This window comes from Camelina sativa, chromosome 17, assembly GCF_000633955.1.
Source record: "Camelina sativa cultivar DH55 chromosome 17, Cs, whole genome shotgun sequence".
Taxonomy (NCBI): domain Eukaryota; kingdom Viridiplantae; phylum Streptophyta; class Magnoliopsida; order Brassicales; family Brassicaceae; genus Camelina; species Camelina sativa.
In genome coordinates, this window is record NC_025701.1 from 2,960,231 (window position 1) to 2,976,429 (window position 16,199).

At 37.0% G+C, this 16,199-nt stretch overlaps 6 protein-coding genes across 10 annotated transcripts; 3 read left to right on the forward strand and 3 right to left on the reverse strand.

Annotated features, from left to right (window-relative positions):
- LOC104754912 (tropinone reductase homolog At1g07440) lies at nt 59–1,565 on the reverse strand. Its single transcript, XM_010477200.2, has 5 exons — nt 1,327–1,565; nt 1,034–1,241; nt 745–961; nt 503–609; nt 59–414 (listed from the first exon to the last, which is right to left on the reverse strand). Exons 1-5 carry the CDS (start codon nt 1,479–1,481, stop codon nt 226–228), a joined length of 876 nt encoding a protein of 291 aa, XP_010475502.1. The 5' UTR covers nt 1,482–1,565; the 3' UTR covers nt 59–225.
- LOC104754913 (tropinone reductase homolog At1g07440-like) lies at nt 2,017–3,423 on the reverse strand. The gene is made up of 5 exons (XM_010477203.1): nt 3,248–3,423; nt 2,951–3,158; nt 2,660–2,876; nt 2,447–2,553; nt 2,017–2,355 (listed from the first exon to the last, which is right to left on the reverse strand). The coding sequence occupies exons 1-5, from the start codon at nt 3,325–3,327 to the stop codon at nt 2,167–2,169; spliced, it is 801 nt and encodes a 266-aa protein (XP_010475505.1). The 5' UTR covers nt 3,328–3,423; the 3' UTR covers nt 2,017–2,166.
- Nucleotides 4,857–5,923, forward strand: LOC104759106 (probable inactive L-type lectin-domain containing receptor kinase III.1). The gene has a single exon (XM_010482075.2). The coding sequence runs from the start codon at nt 4,862–4,864 to the stop codon at nt 5,921–5,923; it is 1,062 nt and encodes a 353-aa protein (XP_010480377.2). The 5' UTR covers nt 4,857–4,861.
- Nucleotides 6,318–9,360, forward strand: LOC104754914 (transcription initiation factor IIA large subunit-like). 4 transcript variants are annotated; one of them, XM_019239209.1, is made up of 12 exons: nt 6,318–6,445; nt 6,538–6,732; nt 6,942–7,106; nt 7,247–7,399; nt 7,555–7,600; nt 7,674–7,732; nt 7,926–8,036; nt 8,339–8,497; nt 8,602–8,662; nt 8,736–8,890; nt 8,980–9,063; nt 9,139–9,360. In XM_019239209.1, exons 2-12 carry the CDS (start codon nt 6,607–6,609, stop codon nt 9,160–9,162), a joined length of 1,143 nt encoding a protein of 380 aa, XP_019094754.1. In that variant the 5' UTR covers nt 6,318–6,445; nt 6,538–6,606; the 3' UTR covers nt 9,163–9,360. The 4 variants fall into 4 exon arrangements, with proteins under 4 accessions (XP_019094754.1, XP_010475506.1, XP_019094752.1 ...); XM_010477204.2 differs by having other exon boundaries at nt 8,354–8,497; XM_019239207.1 differs by lacking the exon at nt 9,139–9,360 and having other exon boundaries at nt 8,354–8,497; nt 8,980–9,124.
- On the forward strand, nt 9,430–10,553 carry LOC104754915. The gene has a single exon (XM_010477205.2). It carries the CDS (start codon nt 10,114–10,116, stop codon nt 10,531–10,533), a length of 420 nt encoding a protein of 139 aa, XP_010475507.1. The 5' UTR covers nt 9,430–10,113; the 3' UTR covers nt 10,534–10,553.
- LOC104754916 (transcription initiation factor IIA large subunit) lies at nt 10,696–13,636 on the reverse strand. Of its 2 annotated transcripts, XM_010477206.1 has the most exons (12): nt 13,526–13,636; nt 13,239–13,434; nt 12,864–13,028; nt 12,569–12,721; nt 12,392–12,437; nt 12,260–12,318; nt 11,957–12,067; nt 11,694–11,837; nt 11,397–11,457; nt 11,165–11,319; nt 10,991–11,074; nt 10,696–10,905 (listed from the first exon to the last, which is right to left on the reverse strand). In XM_010477206.1, the coding sequence occupies exons 2-12, from the start codon at nt 13,362–13,364 to the stop codon at nt 10,882–10,884; spliced, it is 1,128 nt and encodes a 375-aa protein (XP_010475508.1). In that variant the 5' UTR covers nt 13,365–13,434; nt 13,526–13,636; the 3' UTR covers nt 10,696–10,881. The 2 variants fall into 2 exon arrangements, with proteins under 2 accessions (XP_010475508.1, XP_019094751.1); XM_019239206.1 differs by lacking the exon at nt 10,696–10,905 and having other exon boundaries at nt 10,912–11,074.

Here is a 16,199-nt window from a genome sequence, read left to right on the forward strand (position 1 = left end):
CATATTTATTTAAATAGTGATCATTCTCGTTATTTAAATATGCGTTTAAAGAGGAAAAAAAAAAATACTAAATATTTGTTTGGGTTTCAATTAAATGCCCTTTCCCATTAACAAACCAAAAAAAAAAAAAAGCATTGACAGAGAGTAGTAGGTCTTTGTTCGAAAGAAGCAAGAATGAGATGGAAGAAATTAAAGCCATTAGACCATCTTTATTGGACATTGGATTTAACCTTGTGGCTGGTACGAGAAGCCATTGACAGAGAGACCTCCATCTACACAGATGGTCTGACCAGTTATATATGAAGCTGCAGGCATACATAGAAAAGCCACGACGGAAGCTACTTCTTCGGGCTCTCCGAAACGCCCCAATGGCTTTCTAGATACTACCACCTTCTTGAACTCATCATCATACACCTAAAGATCATCATCAAAGTCAAGAGATCAGCCAAGGCAAGACATAGAGATGATTCTTGGAGGAAGTGTAGTATAGTTTGTATCTCACAGCTGCAGCTAGAGGAGTTGTAATAACTGCAGGAGCCAAAGCATTAACCCTAATGCCGTCACTAGCCCACTCGCATGCCAGATTCCTTGCTAGCTGATTCATCGCCCCTAATGTCATACACACACACACACATAAACTGTTTCAAGACCCAGTTTATGGCTTTGTATTTACATGTGAAACTATCGAAAGATAAAAAGAAACAGAGAGGTGTTTTTGTGTTCTTCAAGAATTTAGTATAGTACCTTTTGTTGCAGAGTAGATGGAGCCAACAGAAAGCGATACAACTCCAGCAATAGAAGACATGAACACAATGTTCCCACATCCTGAAGTCTTAAGCAGAGGATGTGCAAGCTGGCTCAAATGATAAGCAGATTCTAAGTTGGTCGAAATATGAAATGAGAAATCATCTGCTGTATAATCCAACGTAGGCTTTGACCGAATTGCTCCCACATTGTTTATCTAATAATCAAATTATTACATTAAATAAAGATTTTAGGTCACTGATAAAGAGTACACAAAAGATTAACGTACGAGAATATCGAGCTTGCCACCAAACATTGAAGACACAGTCTGCATTAGGCTCTCTCTCTCTGTTCTCACAGATGCGTCACAGACTGAACCAGTGACTTGGAAACCCTTCTTTTGCCATTTTGTTAAACACTCATTAAGTTGAGATTCATCTCTGGCACAGGTATGTATCACTGCTCCAAATCCTGCAAGTTCCTCTATTACAGCATGCCTGTTTTGTTCAAGAAACAGAGGTTAAAATAATAGTAGAATGCTTTCAGGAAGATCTGAAAAGATTTTGGAGCTTATATACAAACCCAATTCCTTTGGTTCCACCGGTTACAAGTGCGGTCTTGCCCTTAAGGCTCCATCTGTGGCTTTGCTCTGCTCCAGACATTGCTCTCCTACGGCGCCTGAAGAGCTCAGAATGAAGAAGAGAACAAGTGGAGCAAACATAAAGTTGAATGATCATCAGTCATTGGAGATAAAAATAAACTCAAGAAGTTGGGCCGGGTCATTGTCTCAACACTCAAGCGGATCCAAAATCGTCGTCTACGTAACAACGAATCTTAGGCCCGTGTCTTCACAACATATAAAATACTAAAGAAGTATCTCTGATGATCCTATCATTTTGCATTTTAGTGAGTTTTTGATAAGATCACAATAATACTCACATTTAGCCGGTTGTTGATAATACACATTTGTTATCTTACTTAAAGTGATGACTTGTCTGAGATCAATTATTTTCTTCTGTTTCTTTTTCTTTTCTTTTCTTTTCTTTTATTGTATGCTAGTTTGGGATGTTTATATCCATCTCAAAACAAAGTTAGGTCCTTGCGACTTAACATCACGATCAGCTAAACTAACTTGAGCAGTTCAACATTATAGTTTTTTTTATGGAATTGTATGCCTTTTGAGCGAATATGTTAGAACTTTTACTTAGAATTCATCTACAAGCCTTATACAGAAATATGAGAGAACTCAGAGAAGGCGTGAATTTTATGATAAGATCAGGACACAATAACACTTTTTTTTATTTTACTTATATAAATTGTGATCATTCTTGTCTGTATCACTATTGACCATACGTTTAGATGCGTCTAAGATGATACTTATTAATAAAGTTCGAGTTTTTTTTGCTTTTTTGGACATTGGATTTAACCTTGTGGCTGATACGAGAAGCCATTGACAGAGAGACCTCCATCTACACAAATGGTCTGACCAGTTATGTAAGAAGCTGCAGGCATACATAGAAAAGCCACGACCGAGGCTACTTCTTCTGGCTCCCCAAAACGCCCCAATGGCTTTCTAGATATCATCACCTTCTTGAACGCATCATCATACACCTAAAGAGCATCATCAAAGTTTTCAATATATCATCAAAGGCAAGAAAGAGTGATGATTCTTGGAGGATATGTAGCATAGTTAGTATCTCACAGCTCCAGCTAGAGGAGTTGCAATGACTCCAGGAGCCACAGCATTAGTCCTTATGCCATCACTAGCCCACTCGCATGCCAGATTCCTTGCTAGCTGATTCATCGCCCCTAATGTCACACACACGCACATCAAGGCCTTAGATTGTTTCAAGTGCCTTTGCTTTGCATTGACATGTGAAAACTATTAATGTAAACAGAGAGGTGTTTTTGTTACCTTTTGTTGCAGAGTAGAGGGAGCTAACAGTAAACGATACAACTCCAGCAACAGAAGACATGAACACAATGTTCCCACTTCCTGAAGTCTTAAGAAGAGGATGTGCAAGCTGACTCAGATGGTAAGCAGATTCTAAGTTGGTCGAAATATGAAACGAGAAATCCTCTGCTGTAAAATCTACCGTCGGCTTTGCCCGAATCGATCCCACGTTGTTTATCTATTAATCAAAACATTACATTAAATCAAGATTTTTTGAGTCATTTGATAAAGAGTATATAAAGATTAACTTACGAGTATGTCGAGTTTGCCACCAAACATTGAAGACACGGTCTGCATCAAGTTCTCTCTCTCTGTTCTCAAAGTTACGTCACAGACTGAACCACTGACTTGAAAACCTTTCTTTTTCCATTTGCTCAAACACTCATTAAGCTGAGATTCATCTCTAGCACAAGTGTGTATCACTGCCCCGAATCCTGCAAGTTCCTCTACTACACCATGCCTATTTGATTCAAGAAACAGATATTAAAATAAAGTAGAATTGATTTCAAGAAAATATGGAAAGATTTTGGAGCTTATATATATACGAACCCGATCCCTTTGGTTCCACCGGTTACAAGTGCGGTCTTGCCCTTAAGGCTCCATCTCTGGCTTTGCTCTGCTCCAGCCATTGATATCCTCGTACGTATGAAGGAGCTTAGATTGAAGTGAAGAGAATTATGTGGAGCAGACACAAAGTTAGTAGATAGTTTATCAATCAATCATTGGAGACAAAACTCAAGATGATGGGCCGGGTCCATCGATATTATATCTAAATCATCGTCCAATGATAAACGTTGACGTAACAACGACATCTTACGGGCCGTATCAAAAGGGAAAACGAAAGTAATTATTTTCGTCCAGCCAAAATTTGTATATTCGAAAACTTTTAGCCTAAGGGGAAAAAACAACACGAAAGCTTTGTTATGAACACACATATAAATATATAATATCTCAACTTGCCCATTTCGTTTTTCATTTGACCAAATTAAGAGGTCTTTTATCTTTAAGAGTTATATTTACGCTTTTTTATTAGTACGGTGATGTTAACACTATAGCTAGACGCAAGGGCGGATGTATGTTACGGTAAACCGGGACACTTGCCACGGGTAAGTTTTGTCAGATTAATGTTATTTTACATGTGTTATTAAGTATGCTCCTGCTAAAATATTTTTTTGCCCCCATTATCTTATTTTCTTCTGAGATACACTTTTTGTATTGTGTATAATATTAAAATATCATACAAATACAATACAAAAACTTAATTTTGTTTATATTTCCTATGTTCTATTAATAAAACAAAATTTTATTACTTATCTTAACTTGAAAAAACTAATCAAATGTTTTTAACTGATATAATTTTATTTAAAAAATAATAAAATAATAATTTAATATTATTACCCCGGATAAAATAATTTTCTGGATCCGCCACTGGCTAGACGGCATGGTTTCCCTTTTTTTTCTTAGCCAATAGTAGTATATATCTATCAGCTTGTGTGATTTGGGTTGGATTGTTGGGTGCACGTACTTAATTATATTAGACCTCTGATTATCCTAGTCATTTGCATTTTAATGAGTTTTAAGTTCTCAATAATACTCATACTTTAGCCGCTTGTTGATTATACAGATTTGTTAATTACTTAAAGTGATGACTTGTCTGAGATCAATTATTTTCTTTTGTTTTTATAATGTATGAACCAAATAGGTATTGGATTCTTACTTGCACGTATATTTCCCCAAAAACCTTGTCTGAATCTACTTTATTGTTTGCTAGTTTGGGATGATTCTATTCATCTCCACAAGTTAGGTCCTACGACTTATCATCACGATCAGCTATAACTAAGACTTGAACATTTCAACATCATAATTTTTTTTTGGAATTGTATGTCTTATGTGCTAATCCTCTTAATAGGTCTTTTACTTAGAATTAATTTACAAGCCTTTATACATAGCTTTTTAAACAATATACGGATTCTCCATAATTAATTAAGAAATTTTAGATGATTTCCTTTTGTGCCGACAAACAAATTTCGAGCTGATAAAAAGTCAAGTTTCGAACTTGCAGCTGATTGGTTTATTGCGAATAGTATAACAATGTTTAGTGCTAAGTTTTAATAAGAGATTAATGGTCGATCCAGACTTTTTTTTTTTTTTTTTTAATTTTCCATGAAGCCTCTATATACGATAGAACTATTCAGACAAGCAACTTCACACATAACAAAACATACTTTCATTTCATCTCTTTCTTACTATTGCCCATCAATGGCATTTGCTTACAAATCAATAGCTCTTTCCATAATCACCCAATTATGCCTCGTTTCTTGTGTGCTAAGTCAACAAAACGAAACCAAATTTCTTTACCACGGATTTTTTGAAGCTAATCTTCTCAAGTATGGATCCTCCAAGATCCTCCCAAGTGGCATATTGGAGCTAACAAACACCTCAAGGAGACAAATGGGTCAAGCTTTCTATGGCTTCCCCATACCCTTCAACAAGACGAAATCATTAAACTCGCTTTCTTTCTCCACAAGTTTCGTTTTCTCAATCGACGCACCAGGTCATGGCCTAACCTTTCTGATCTCACCGTCCATGGATTTCACCCAAGCCATGCCGAGCCAGTTTCTCGGTCTCTTCAATACTTCAAACAACGGGAACTCCACAAACCGAATTCTCGCGGTGGAATTCGACACGGTGAAGTCAAACGAGTTTCTTGACGTAGACGATAACCACGTAGGCATCGACGTGAACGGTTTGGTCTCCGTTGAATCTGCACCAGCTTCATTCTTTTCCAACAAGCAAAGCAAGAATATAAGCTTGAAGCTTTCGAGTAAAGACCCGATCCGGGCTTGGATCGAATACAATGGAGGGGAAATGCTTCTCAATGTCACATTGGCTCCTCTTGACATATCTAAACCTAAATTTCCTCTTTTGTCGAGAAAGATGAACCTTTCAGAGATTTTCTTGTCCGAGAAAATGTATGTTGGGTTCTCGGCATCCACAGGAAAAATCACGGGTAATCATTATGTAACAGGATGGAGCTTTAGCAGAGAAGGGAAAGCACAAGAGTTTGATCTCACTCTACTTCCTTCGCTTTCGACCCCGTCGCCATCTGATTTTGATGACATTGATCCCATCTTAGATCCTTCTACAGATTCAGCAAGCTTAAATCCTTATCGCACCAAGCTGATCTGCACACTTGCAATCATCATCTTTATGATTTGTAACTGAAACCAAAGAGGCAAACGCATCGATCGGTCTTATTACAAATGTATCATTTTTTTTCTTGATTTTATTAGAGATGAATAAATGGAAATCCTTACATAAGTCAACCAGGTGTGAGTAGATATAACAATTTTTTTTTTTTGACTAATGTTTTTTTTTGTAACAATTTTATTTTTGATTTTATATTGTCAATTTAATTTTTTGTGACAAATCCAAAGAGGAATAATTGCTTCCCGGATTTGGTATTTATAAATTTCAGGATATATAGATATAGTTGTTACTATTTCAGATAAAATTATGAAAAGAGAGAAAAAGGAAAGAAAATATGAATAGCGGGGATGATGACACGTGTAATTGTAGAGACACGATCTGATCCAAACCTATTTATATTATTCTTCGCTGCTTTTTCTGTCTTGACCGCTACTTATCGATCTCTCTCTTCTGTGTTCTTCTTCTTCTTCTTTTGTTTACGTTTCGTCGCCGATCTCGACCAGATTCCCATCTGACCCACCTCCTGCCAAACCCTAGGTGAGCTTAACGAGCTTGTGGATTCTTTTGTTTTCTTCTGGGCAATTTTTGTGGGCAATTTACCCTAAAAATGCTGCTTCTGATAATATCAGATTCCAGGAGAACGAATTTGGGGTTTTCGCCGGAATTAAATTTAGGAAATTGAAGAAGCGGAGAAAAGGATGGGTACAACTACTACAACGAGCGCTGTGTATATCCAAGTTATTGAGGATGTCGTCAACAAAGTCCGAGAGGAGTTCATTAACAACGGAGGCCCTGGGGAGAGTGTTCTCAGTGAGCTTCAAGGAGTAAGTTTTCAATCAGACTTGTCTTTCATCGCTGCAAAATGATTCAAATTTAATATCTTTAGTTGATTCGCCAATGTGGGTGGCTTGGATTTGATCCAATGCAACTAGGGTTTTTGGGGAATTCATCTCTCTATTTTTACTTGTCTTTTTGATTCCATTATTTTATTTCTGGAGCTTAATTTGGGACCTGTGTGTTGTTCTCCGAGTAGATTTGGGAGACGAAAATGATGCAAGCTGGAGTCTTGAATGGACCAATCGAGAGGTCATCGGCTCAGAAGCCAACTCCTGGAGGTCCACTGACTCATGATCTCAATGTTCCTTATGAAGGTACTGAGGAGTATGAGACTCCCACTGCTGAAATGCTCTTCCCTCCGGTAATTAAAACTCACTCTGCTAGTCTTGAATCCTGTGATTGAGCTTTAGCTTTATCAATTGGTTTCTTTTCCACTTGAGATGTTGTTTCTATAAGTCCTTATTGTCTTTGGCAATGTTTTGTTTTTCTGTGTTTGAGCAGACACCATTGCAGACTCCGCTTCCGACGCCGCTTCCTGGTACTGCTGATAACTCCTCCATTTATAACATCCCTACCGGTTCAAGCGATTATCCAACTCCTGGAACTGACAATGGAAGCAACGCTGATATTAAAGGAAGACCCAGTCCTTATATGGTGAGCTCTGCTTCTTATTAAAATTCCTGTATGGGTGCCACACTGCTTATCTAAGTGTTTTCATAGAATTTACAGAGGCAAAAATAGATGGTTGACTTCATATTTTTTGGTTTCTTTCTGGTTGACATAAATTGAGAATATGTTCTCTATTGCAGCCACCTCCTTCCCCGTGGACAAATCCCAGACTTGATGTCAATGTTGGTAAGTACTAGTTTTGCCAGTACGTTAGGTATCAGTTTGTTGTTTGGGATATAAACGTCTGACCTGTTGCTAGCTTACGTGGATGGTCGTGATGAGCCTGAGAGAGGAAACTCTAATCAGCAGTTTACGCAGGTACTCCTACTTAACATCTAAATCAAGAATTGTGAGTTTGGATTTTTTTGTTTGGGTTCTTATCTTCGTTGTAGCAATTACGTGATTGATTTGATTAGTGCCCATTTCAATTACTTCCTCAGTGGACATATTTTTCAAGTCGACTATTATAGCTAACATTATAACCTAATATCTATAATTGGAATATGTCCAGGACTTATTTGTGCCATCCTCCGGTAAACGAAAACGTGATGATTCTTCTGCACCTTATCAAAATGGTGGATCTATACCTCAACAGGATGGTGCATGCGATGCTATCCCTAAGGTGTGTGTGTGTGTGTGTAGAACTGCACATTTGCATTGGCATTTGCATTTGGAATAGCGCTCATGAGTAAAACAAAATGTCCTTAGCTCCCTTCAGTTCTTAGAAAAATAAGTAATGGAGAAGACTCCTCTTCATTTTCCACTTCACAAGTTTATTAGTGCCATCCAAAAGAAGATAACATGAATTCAAAACTGGTTAAGTTGCATAAAGAAAAGCGCATCTATAAGTTCTCAGTGTGTAAGCAGATAATATTACTTTCAAGAATGAGGTATTTAGGAAAATTTCAGTGATACATCTAGTAGGAGCAATTTTTTCAGGCAAATTTTGAATGTGAAGCACTCCGGATAACATATGTTGGCAATAAAAAGATCCCACGAGATTTCATCTGCTCATCATCGAAGATTCCTCAAGCTGATGGGCCAATGCCTGACCCTTATGATGAAATGTTGTCCACACCAAATGTAAGAATACTTCAGCTTTTCATTGAGTAATCAGAATTTCTGTGAATATATACAATAATTACTTTTGCTAGTAAAACAATGAATTTTTATTTACTGGGGTGCAGATATACAGTTATCAAGGACCCAGTGAAGAGTTTAACGAGGCCAGGACTCCTGCTCCAAACGGTAAGATAAGCCAAAGAAAGATGTTTTAATTCAAGTAATGAAAATATCATCTGCTAAATTCCCTCTTTGTTAGAGATCCAAACGAGCACTCCTGTTGCTGTACAAAACGACATTATTGAAGATGATGAAGAGCTGTTGAACGAAGATGATGATGACGACGAGTTGGACGACCTAGAAAGTGGTGAGGATATGAACACACAACATCTGGTTTTAGCTCAATTTGACAAGGTAATGACTCTTCTCTACACAGATTTACGGGTGTGTTTCTCTGCACGTAACTCTTTCTCACAGTAAGACTTGTTTGGTGTTGTAACTAGGTGACTCGCACAAAGAGCAGGTGGAAGTGCAGTCTGAAAGACGGGATCATGCATATAAATGATAAGGATATTCTCTTCAACAAAGTAATCTGTGCCTCCCAAATAAGCTTGGTGCTATTCTGGTAGCGATAGTACTAACTATTCTATCTACTTTTTCAGGCAACAGGCGAGTTCGACTTCTGATCTTCACAATAGCAATGCTTCTAGAAAAGTCACAGTTCCATTGTCCAATGTCTTTCTTTTTACCTTATGATTTAGACCGACCTCCGAGAGAGCGACATGATTATTTATGGGAAAGTGTACTCTGGTTGGCTTGTTGTGTGTACAAAAAGAACAGATTTTTCCGGCCAAAGAAGGCTTATTTCATGAGTTTCTATCCTCTTTCACACGATGGAATTACTTTTCTTAATACAGCATTTGGATTCACATTCAACCAAGGTCAACCATAGCAATCGGATGGGTCTCTTGAATATATTTCAGACCAAGTACATTCTCTACTCGGTTTGATCCTTTGGGTATCTTCCAGTTTGGTGAAAGGCCTAAAGAAAGGTCAAAGTTTAGTTTTTGTCGTTTTCATACCACAACAGCACAAACTAAAATGGTAAATTTCGTATGTATGATACAATGTTAGTGACAGAAGCGAAAGTCAAAATTATGTGAATCGAAACAAAATCTTAAACCGGATTGGCCATGTATGATTGGAGGAGTTAAACGTTCTCAACGGATGAAGAGGTGAAGCAGTTGTAAATGTTGAAGTTATAAAAAACGACCCAAACCAACAATAAAGACGTTGACCTTTTTTAGGCCTTTGACCATACTGTAAGAACACCAAAGGCAAAACAAGTAACCGAAGCCAACAGAGTGGAGAGAGTAGAACCAAAAAGAAGAAAGCAACTTTTTTGTTTTGTTTAGTTTTTAGGTAATGACCGTTTCAAACGTAACTGTCATTTTCTATTTTCCTTCTCATGTTCCATCATAACCGAAGCCTTCTTTTGCGCCCTCATCCACAACACACACCAAACCTCTCTCCCTTTTATTCTCCTCATTACATCATTCTGTCTACCTTCCTCTCTCTCTCTCTCTCTTTCTTGCGTTTTTTGTTTTTTTGTTTAATACTCATTGGCTGAATTCGTGATGGAGAACACTGTGAACATGTTTGGAAAGAGCGTGTTCCCGAGATCACCCACTAGGCTGCAAAGGCAAGCACCCGCGGCTCTGCATCTTGACCGTGTTCCCGAGAACCCGTTTCTTCAGCAGTCTTGTGATGCTGTTGCAGGCGCAGCTATTCCTCTGCTTTCACCTCTCTTTGTCTCTCCAAATTCGGACTCTTGTCTCTCAACAGAAGGCCACGTAAATCCGTATCAGCACGCTTCTCCATCTGGAGAAGGGCACGATTTTACGTTCCCGGTGAGTATTACTGACAAGAACGGATCTCAGCAGTCAATGGACCACAAGGAAGGGTTGCAATATTCAGCTAAGGCCGACCATAGTGACCAGATGGGTCTCTTGAATATTTTTCAGACCAAGTGCGTGCTTGTAGATCATTCGCAGTGAGGGTTTTAGCATACAAATGTTTCAGAATACAAATGTTTTTTTCAATAGTTTTCTTATTGACCAATTTGTCAAGACATATAGCTACTAGCTAGATATAATTGTGAGAAACTAAGAAAGATCCAGCTTTTGGGAACTTGCCCATTGCGTGAAAGACAATAAAAATTCATGAAACAAGTTGATTTGCCATCGACAGGAAAAATCTGTTCTTTTTGTACAGCAAGCCAACCAGAGTACACTTTCCCATAAATAATCATGTCTTTCTCTGTCGGTCTTAAATCATAAGGTAAAAAGAAAGACACTGGACATTTCAAGGACTGTGACTTTCTAGAAGCATTGCTAATGTCAAGATCAGAAGTCGAACTCGCCTGTTGCCTGAAAAAAGGTTAGACATGGCGTGTGTTAGTTAGTACTATTTTTACCAGAATAGCTCCAACCTTAATTGGGAGGCACAGATTACTTTGTTGAAGAGAATGTCCTTATCGTTTATATGCATGATCCCGTCTTTCAGATTGCACTTCCACCTGCTTTTTGTGCGAGTCACCTAGTTACAACACCAAACAAGTCTTACTGTGATTTAGAGTTACATCAGAGAACACATCCAGAAACCTGTTTAAACAGGAGGGTTTATTACCTTGTCAAATTGAGCTAAGACCAGATGTTGCGTGTTCATATCCTCACCACTTTCTAGGTCGTCCAACTCGTCGTCATCATCATCTTCGTTCAACAGCTCTTCATCATCTTCAATGATATCGTTTTGTACAACAACAGGAGTGCTCGTTTGGATCTCTAAAGGGAAGTTAACAGATGAATTTCATTTACTTTGCTTATAACACTCTCAAAAATCTTTGTTTGGCTTCTCTTACCGTTTGGAGCAGGAGTTCTGGCCTCGTTAAATTCTTCACTGGGTCCTTGATAACTGTATATCTGCAACCCAGTAAATGAAATTCATGGAATTACTAACAGAAGTAATTGGGTCACCGTATCTCTAGACAAATGTTGTATGTTTGTTGCCAGATCCAAATGCAATATCTATGATAGGTAGTGAGGATGGATTAAATTGTACGAAGGCATTAGAGTGTCCTGTTACTGAACTGTAGACATGTTGAAGAAGTATATATCTATTGAAATTTTAACTACTCAATGAAAAGCAGCATTCTTACATTTGGTGTGGACAGCATTTCATCATAAGGGTCAGGCGTTGGCCCATCAACTTGAGGAATCTTCGATGATGAGCAGAAGAAGTCTCGTGGGGCCTTTCCTTTACCAACATAGGTTATGTGGAATGCATCACACTCAAAGTTTGCCTGCAAAATGGTGCTCCAATCAGGTGTGCCACCGAGACAACAAATACATCATTCTTGAAATAAATAATATAAGCAGGTGCTACAAATATTCTCATGATTTCGTATTTTCTCACACATACCTTAGGGATAGCATCGCTTGCACCATCCTGTTGAGGTATAGATCCACCATTTTGATAATGTGCAGAAGAATCATCACGTTTTCGTTTTCCAGAGGATGGCACAAATAAGTCCTGGACGTATTCCAATTAAAGATATTAAGGTCTACATATATTTCAAGTATAGTCGACTTGAAAAATATGTACAATGAGAAGTACTTGAGATGAGCACTGATCAAATCAATCACGTAACTGTTGCAATGAAGATTTGAACCCAAACCAAAAAGCCAAACTCACGATTCTTGATTAGATGTTAAGTAGAAGTACCTGCGTAAACTGCTGATTAGAGTTTCCTCTCTCAGGCTCATCACGACCATCCACATAAGCTAACAACAAGTCAGATGTTTATATCACGAACAACAAACTAATACCTAACGTACTGATAACACTAGTACTTACCAACATTGACATCAAGTCTGGGATTTGTCCACGGGGAAGGAGGTGGCTGCAATAGACAACATACTCTCAGTTTATGTCAACCAGAAAGAAACCAAAAAATATGAAGTCAACAAAAAATATAAACATATAGACATTCAGTGGCACTACACAGCAAATTTAATAAGAAGCAGAGCTCACCATATAAGGACTGGGTCTTCCTTTAATATCAGCGTTGCTTCCATTCTCAGTTCCAGGAGTTGGATAATCACTTGAGCCGGTAGGGATGTTATACATGGAGGAGTTATCAGCAGTACCAGGAAGGGGCGTTGGCAGGGGAGTCTGCAATGGTGTCTGCTCAAACACAGAATCCAAAACAAAACAATGCAAAAGACAATAAGGACTTACAGCAACAACATCTCAAGTGGAAAAGAATCCAATTGATAAAGCTAATGCTCAATCGGAGATTCAAGACTAGTAGAGTGAGTTTAGTTACCGGAGGGAAGAGCATTTCAGCAGTGGGAGTCTCGTACTCCTCAGTACCTTCATAAGGAACATTGAGATCATGAGTCAGTGGACCTCCAGGAGTTGGCTTCTGAGCCGATGACCTCTCTATTGGTCCATTCAAGACTCCAGCTTGCATCATTTTCGTCTCCCAAATCTACTCGGAGAACAACACACAGGTCCCAAATTAAGCTCCAGAAATAAAATAATGGAATCAAAAAGACAAGTAAAAATAGAGAGATGAATTCACCAAAAACCCTAGTTGCATTGGATCAAATCCAAGCCACCCACATCGGCGAATCAACTAAAGATATTAAATTTAAATCATTTTGCAGCAAAGGAAGACTAACTCTGATTGAAAACTTACTCCTTGAAGCTCACTGAGAACACTCTCCCCAGGGCCTCCATTGTTAATGAACTCCTCTCGGACTTTATTGACGACATCCTCGATAACTTGGATATACACAGCGCTCGTTGTCGTAGTTGTACCCATCTTCTTCTCAGCCCCTTCAATCTCCTTAATTTTAATTCCGGCGAAAACCCCAAATTCGATCTCCGGGACTCTGGTTATATAAAGGCAACATTTTAGGGTGAATTGCCCAAAGAAATTGCAATACAAAGAAAAAAAAGGAATCAGAGCTCGTTACGGCTCACCTAGGGTTCGGCGGAGGAGGTAAGACGGAGTCTGGTATAGATCGGCGACGAAGCGTAAGAGAGAGAAGACAGAGAGATCAGAGATCGAGAGAGGAGCGGTCAAGACAGAACAGCAGCGAAGAATATAAATAGGTTTGGATCAGATCACATCGCAACATTGACACGTGTCATCATCTCCACGATCCATATTTTGTTTTCTTTTTTGGTTTTCTTTGCGACAATATAAATTGTTTTTTTTTATTTAATTAAATTAAAACCATAAATCCTATTACAGAATTAACGAATATATCTAACTTAATATATTGCATTTTGTTTTCATTTGACCGAACAAAAAAATTAGTAAACTACAGTGATCTTATAAGTTTGAAAAATTTAGGACATATCATAGTTTAGATTGAATATATACAAAGTTTGTCTCTATTGTGTTTTTTAATAAATAAATAAAATGTGTAAATTTATCATAAGTTTACCCTTTATATATCCTATAAAAGAAAATTATTTAGTGGAGGCAAGTTTTAGTGTTTAAGAAAGGCTGATAAATATCAGTTTTTGATATATTACTTTCCTAAATTTAAATGTAATAAAATTATAAAAGGTTGTGAAGTGAACTTAGTGCTGTGGTTAAAGGTAAGTTCTTAATGCATAAGGTACCATCACACCCGGGATTATGTTCCGCTCCCTACAAATGTAGGGATTAGGCTAATGGACCGGTTTGTTGTGGCCCAATGGTTGACCAAAAAAAAAAAATCTAAAAGGTTTTGACAGTGTTATCCATTCGATTTCAACCGTCAATTGTCTTTAGAAAAAAACATTTTTTTCTCTCTTTTCTTATTATCACTATTAGAATATTCAGCACAATATTTATATATTATATTAATTAAAATTATTTTTTTCCAAATTACCGTAGTTTTTTTAATGTTTATGTTAAATATAAGGTCTGATTGGTAACGTAGCCAAAGCTGTACAAAAAAGCTGTAAGTTGTTACGGAATAGTGCAAAGCTGTAAGAAAGAGCTGTACAACTTTTAATAAAACTTTTAATAAAGTTTTTGGTAAAGTTTTTGTGATTTGTAAAAATTCAAAGCTATACCATTTATAATACTTTGTATGTGTTTACCAATCAGTACCATAGAAAACCGAAGTATTATCTGCCTTGATCGAGTAAGATGAGAGAGAGGTGTAAACGTTAATTGAGATTTGTGTTTAAAAATTTGCTTCCAATGTACAAAAAGACTAGTTGATGCCAATATTCATGTTTTCCTAATTTAGGTTTAGGACTAGTTTTATGATCTCCCTCCTGTGTATCCATCCGCTAAAGACTAAAGTGATTTTTATATCCACTTGTTTCAACGTCTAAAAAAAAAAGTCATGGCTCAAGCCTGCTACTAGCTAGTTTCCCTCGATCAAAACGAACAGTCGCCACAAAATAATTCTGATTCAGACTTAGCCACTTGGTTCAGCACTTTCAACCGTCAGATTTTCACTCTGACAAAATCCAACGTCTCTCTCAACACCACGTCATTCTTTTTTTCTCCCGACTGAATAAAAAAAAAAATCTGTGTAAAATATGTTTCTGACACTGTTCACTTTTTTCTCTTGTACTTTTGTGTTTGGTTTCTCACCTGAGAAGTCTGAGTTTTCATTTTTTTTTTTTCATTTTTTCTTTTCTTTTTTCTTTGCCTTTTGTATAATTGTTTTTCCCTGTTAAGAGTTTCTCCGTACGGTAAATTTTTATTTTCTTTTGCAATAATTGAAATAAATCTGTAACGTGATCACTTATTTTCTGATTAAAATCCAAAATTCTTATGATCATGACATTATCGTCAGAGTCAAAAAGAGACAAAGATCGAGTGGTTCATAACTTTCCATTGGATTCTTCAATATCTCGATTTTTTTTTTCTTTTATTTTTCCCGCTCTCTAATACAAGAAGATTAATTTCATTCATGTCAGTAACACGGAACAGTGTCCAAGTACGTACATTCTAACACACACTATAGACTACTATATAGTAATTCTATCTTATACTTTTTAGTATTTTTTTTGGCTTTAAATATATAGAAAAATTTAGGTAAGGTAGAAGAGGGAATCTTCCTTCTATATCAAAGAGACAAGAAAAAAAAAAGTAAGAAGAATTAATACTGCCATAAGATAGATACAAATAATGAATAAATGAAAATAGGTAGTACTAAATATATATAACGTCATATCTCTCTCTCAAAATGAAAAGATTTCTGTAACCTTTTCAAGAAATTATTCTGTTTTTATGGGATATTTCTATTCTAAATGGGTTTTAGCTGTACAAAATTCAGTTAGCCTATAAGAAATGGAAAAAAAAGTTTACAATTCCAAGATTTGTGGTGTAGGCAGGTTATATAATCAAAATAGCATTATGCAACTTTATTGACCACATTATTTTCATCATCATCATCATCATAATTGTAAGTAAATCCATGACATTAACTAGACCCCCCATTAAAATACTATTGTTAGGAAGTCTAATCACGGCTATAAAAAATAGCATAAAACGTTGCAAAAAGCCATGCGACGACAACAAATAAATTAGTATAAACAACAACAACAACAAAAAATAACTATGTGAAAAACACTCAGATCTGTTGACCAAAAACAAAAGAAACCTCAGATCTTTGACCAAATAAATTATCATTGGTTGTTA

Coding starts and splice junctions, on each gene's coding strand:
- LOC104754915 (XM_010477205.2), top strand. CDS start 10,114: ATGGAGAACACTGTGAACATGTTTGGAAAGAGCGTGTTCCCGAGATCA.
- LOC104754916 (XM_019239206.1), bottom strand. CDS start 13,364: ATGGGTACAACTACGACAACGAGCGCTGTGTATATCCAAGTTATCGAG. Junction 13,029..13,238: donor TTCTCAGTGAGCTTCAAGGA/GTAAGTTTTCAA, acceptor TTCTCCGAGTAG/ATTTGGGAGACGAAAATGAT. Junction 12,438..12,568: donor GAAGACCCAGTCCTTATATG/GTGAGCTCTGCT, acceptor TGTCTATTGCAG/CCACCTCCTTCCCCGTGGAC.
- LOC104754912 (XM_010477200.2), bottom strand. CDS start 1,481: ATGATCATTCAACTTTATGTTTGCTCCACTTGTTCTCTTCTTCATTCT. Junction 962..1,033: donor GTGGCAAGCTCGATATTCTC/GTACGTTAATCT, acceptor TTTGATTATTAG/ATAAACAATGTGGGAGCAAT. Junction 415..502: donor CAACTCCTCTAGCTGCAGCT/GTGAGATACAAA, acceptor GATGATCTTTAG/GTGTATGATGATGAGTTCAA.
- LOC104754913 (XM_010477203.1), bottom strand. CDS start 3,327: ATGGCTGGAGCAGAGCAAAGCCAGAGATGGAGCCTTAAGGGCAAGACC. Junction 3,159..3,247: donor GGTGGAACCAAAGGGATCGG/GTTCGTATATAT, acceptor TGAATCAAATAG/GCATGGTGTAGTAGAGGAAC. Junction 2,554..2,659: donor CCTCTACTCTGCAACAAAAG/GTAACAAAAACA, acceptor GTGTGACATTAG/GGGCGATGAATCAGCTAGCA.
- LOC104759106 (XM_010482075.2), top strand. CDS start 4,862: ATGAAGCCTCTATATACGATAGAACTATTCAGACAAGCAACTTCACAC.
- LOC104754914 (XM_019239207.1), top strand. CDS start 6,607: ATGGGTACAACTACTACAACGAGCGCTGTGTATATCCAAGTTATTGAG. Junction 7,733..7,925: donor CTAATCAGCAGTTTACGCAG/GTACTCCTACTT, acceptor GAATATGTCCAG/GACTTATTTGTGCCATCCTC. Junction 8,498..8,601: donor AAATGTTGTCCACACCAAAT/GTAAGAATACTT, acceptor ACTGGGGTGCAG/ATATACAGTTATCAAGGACC.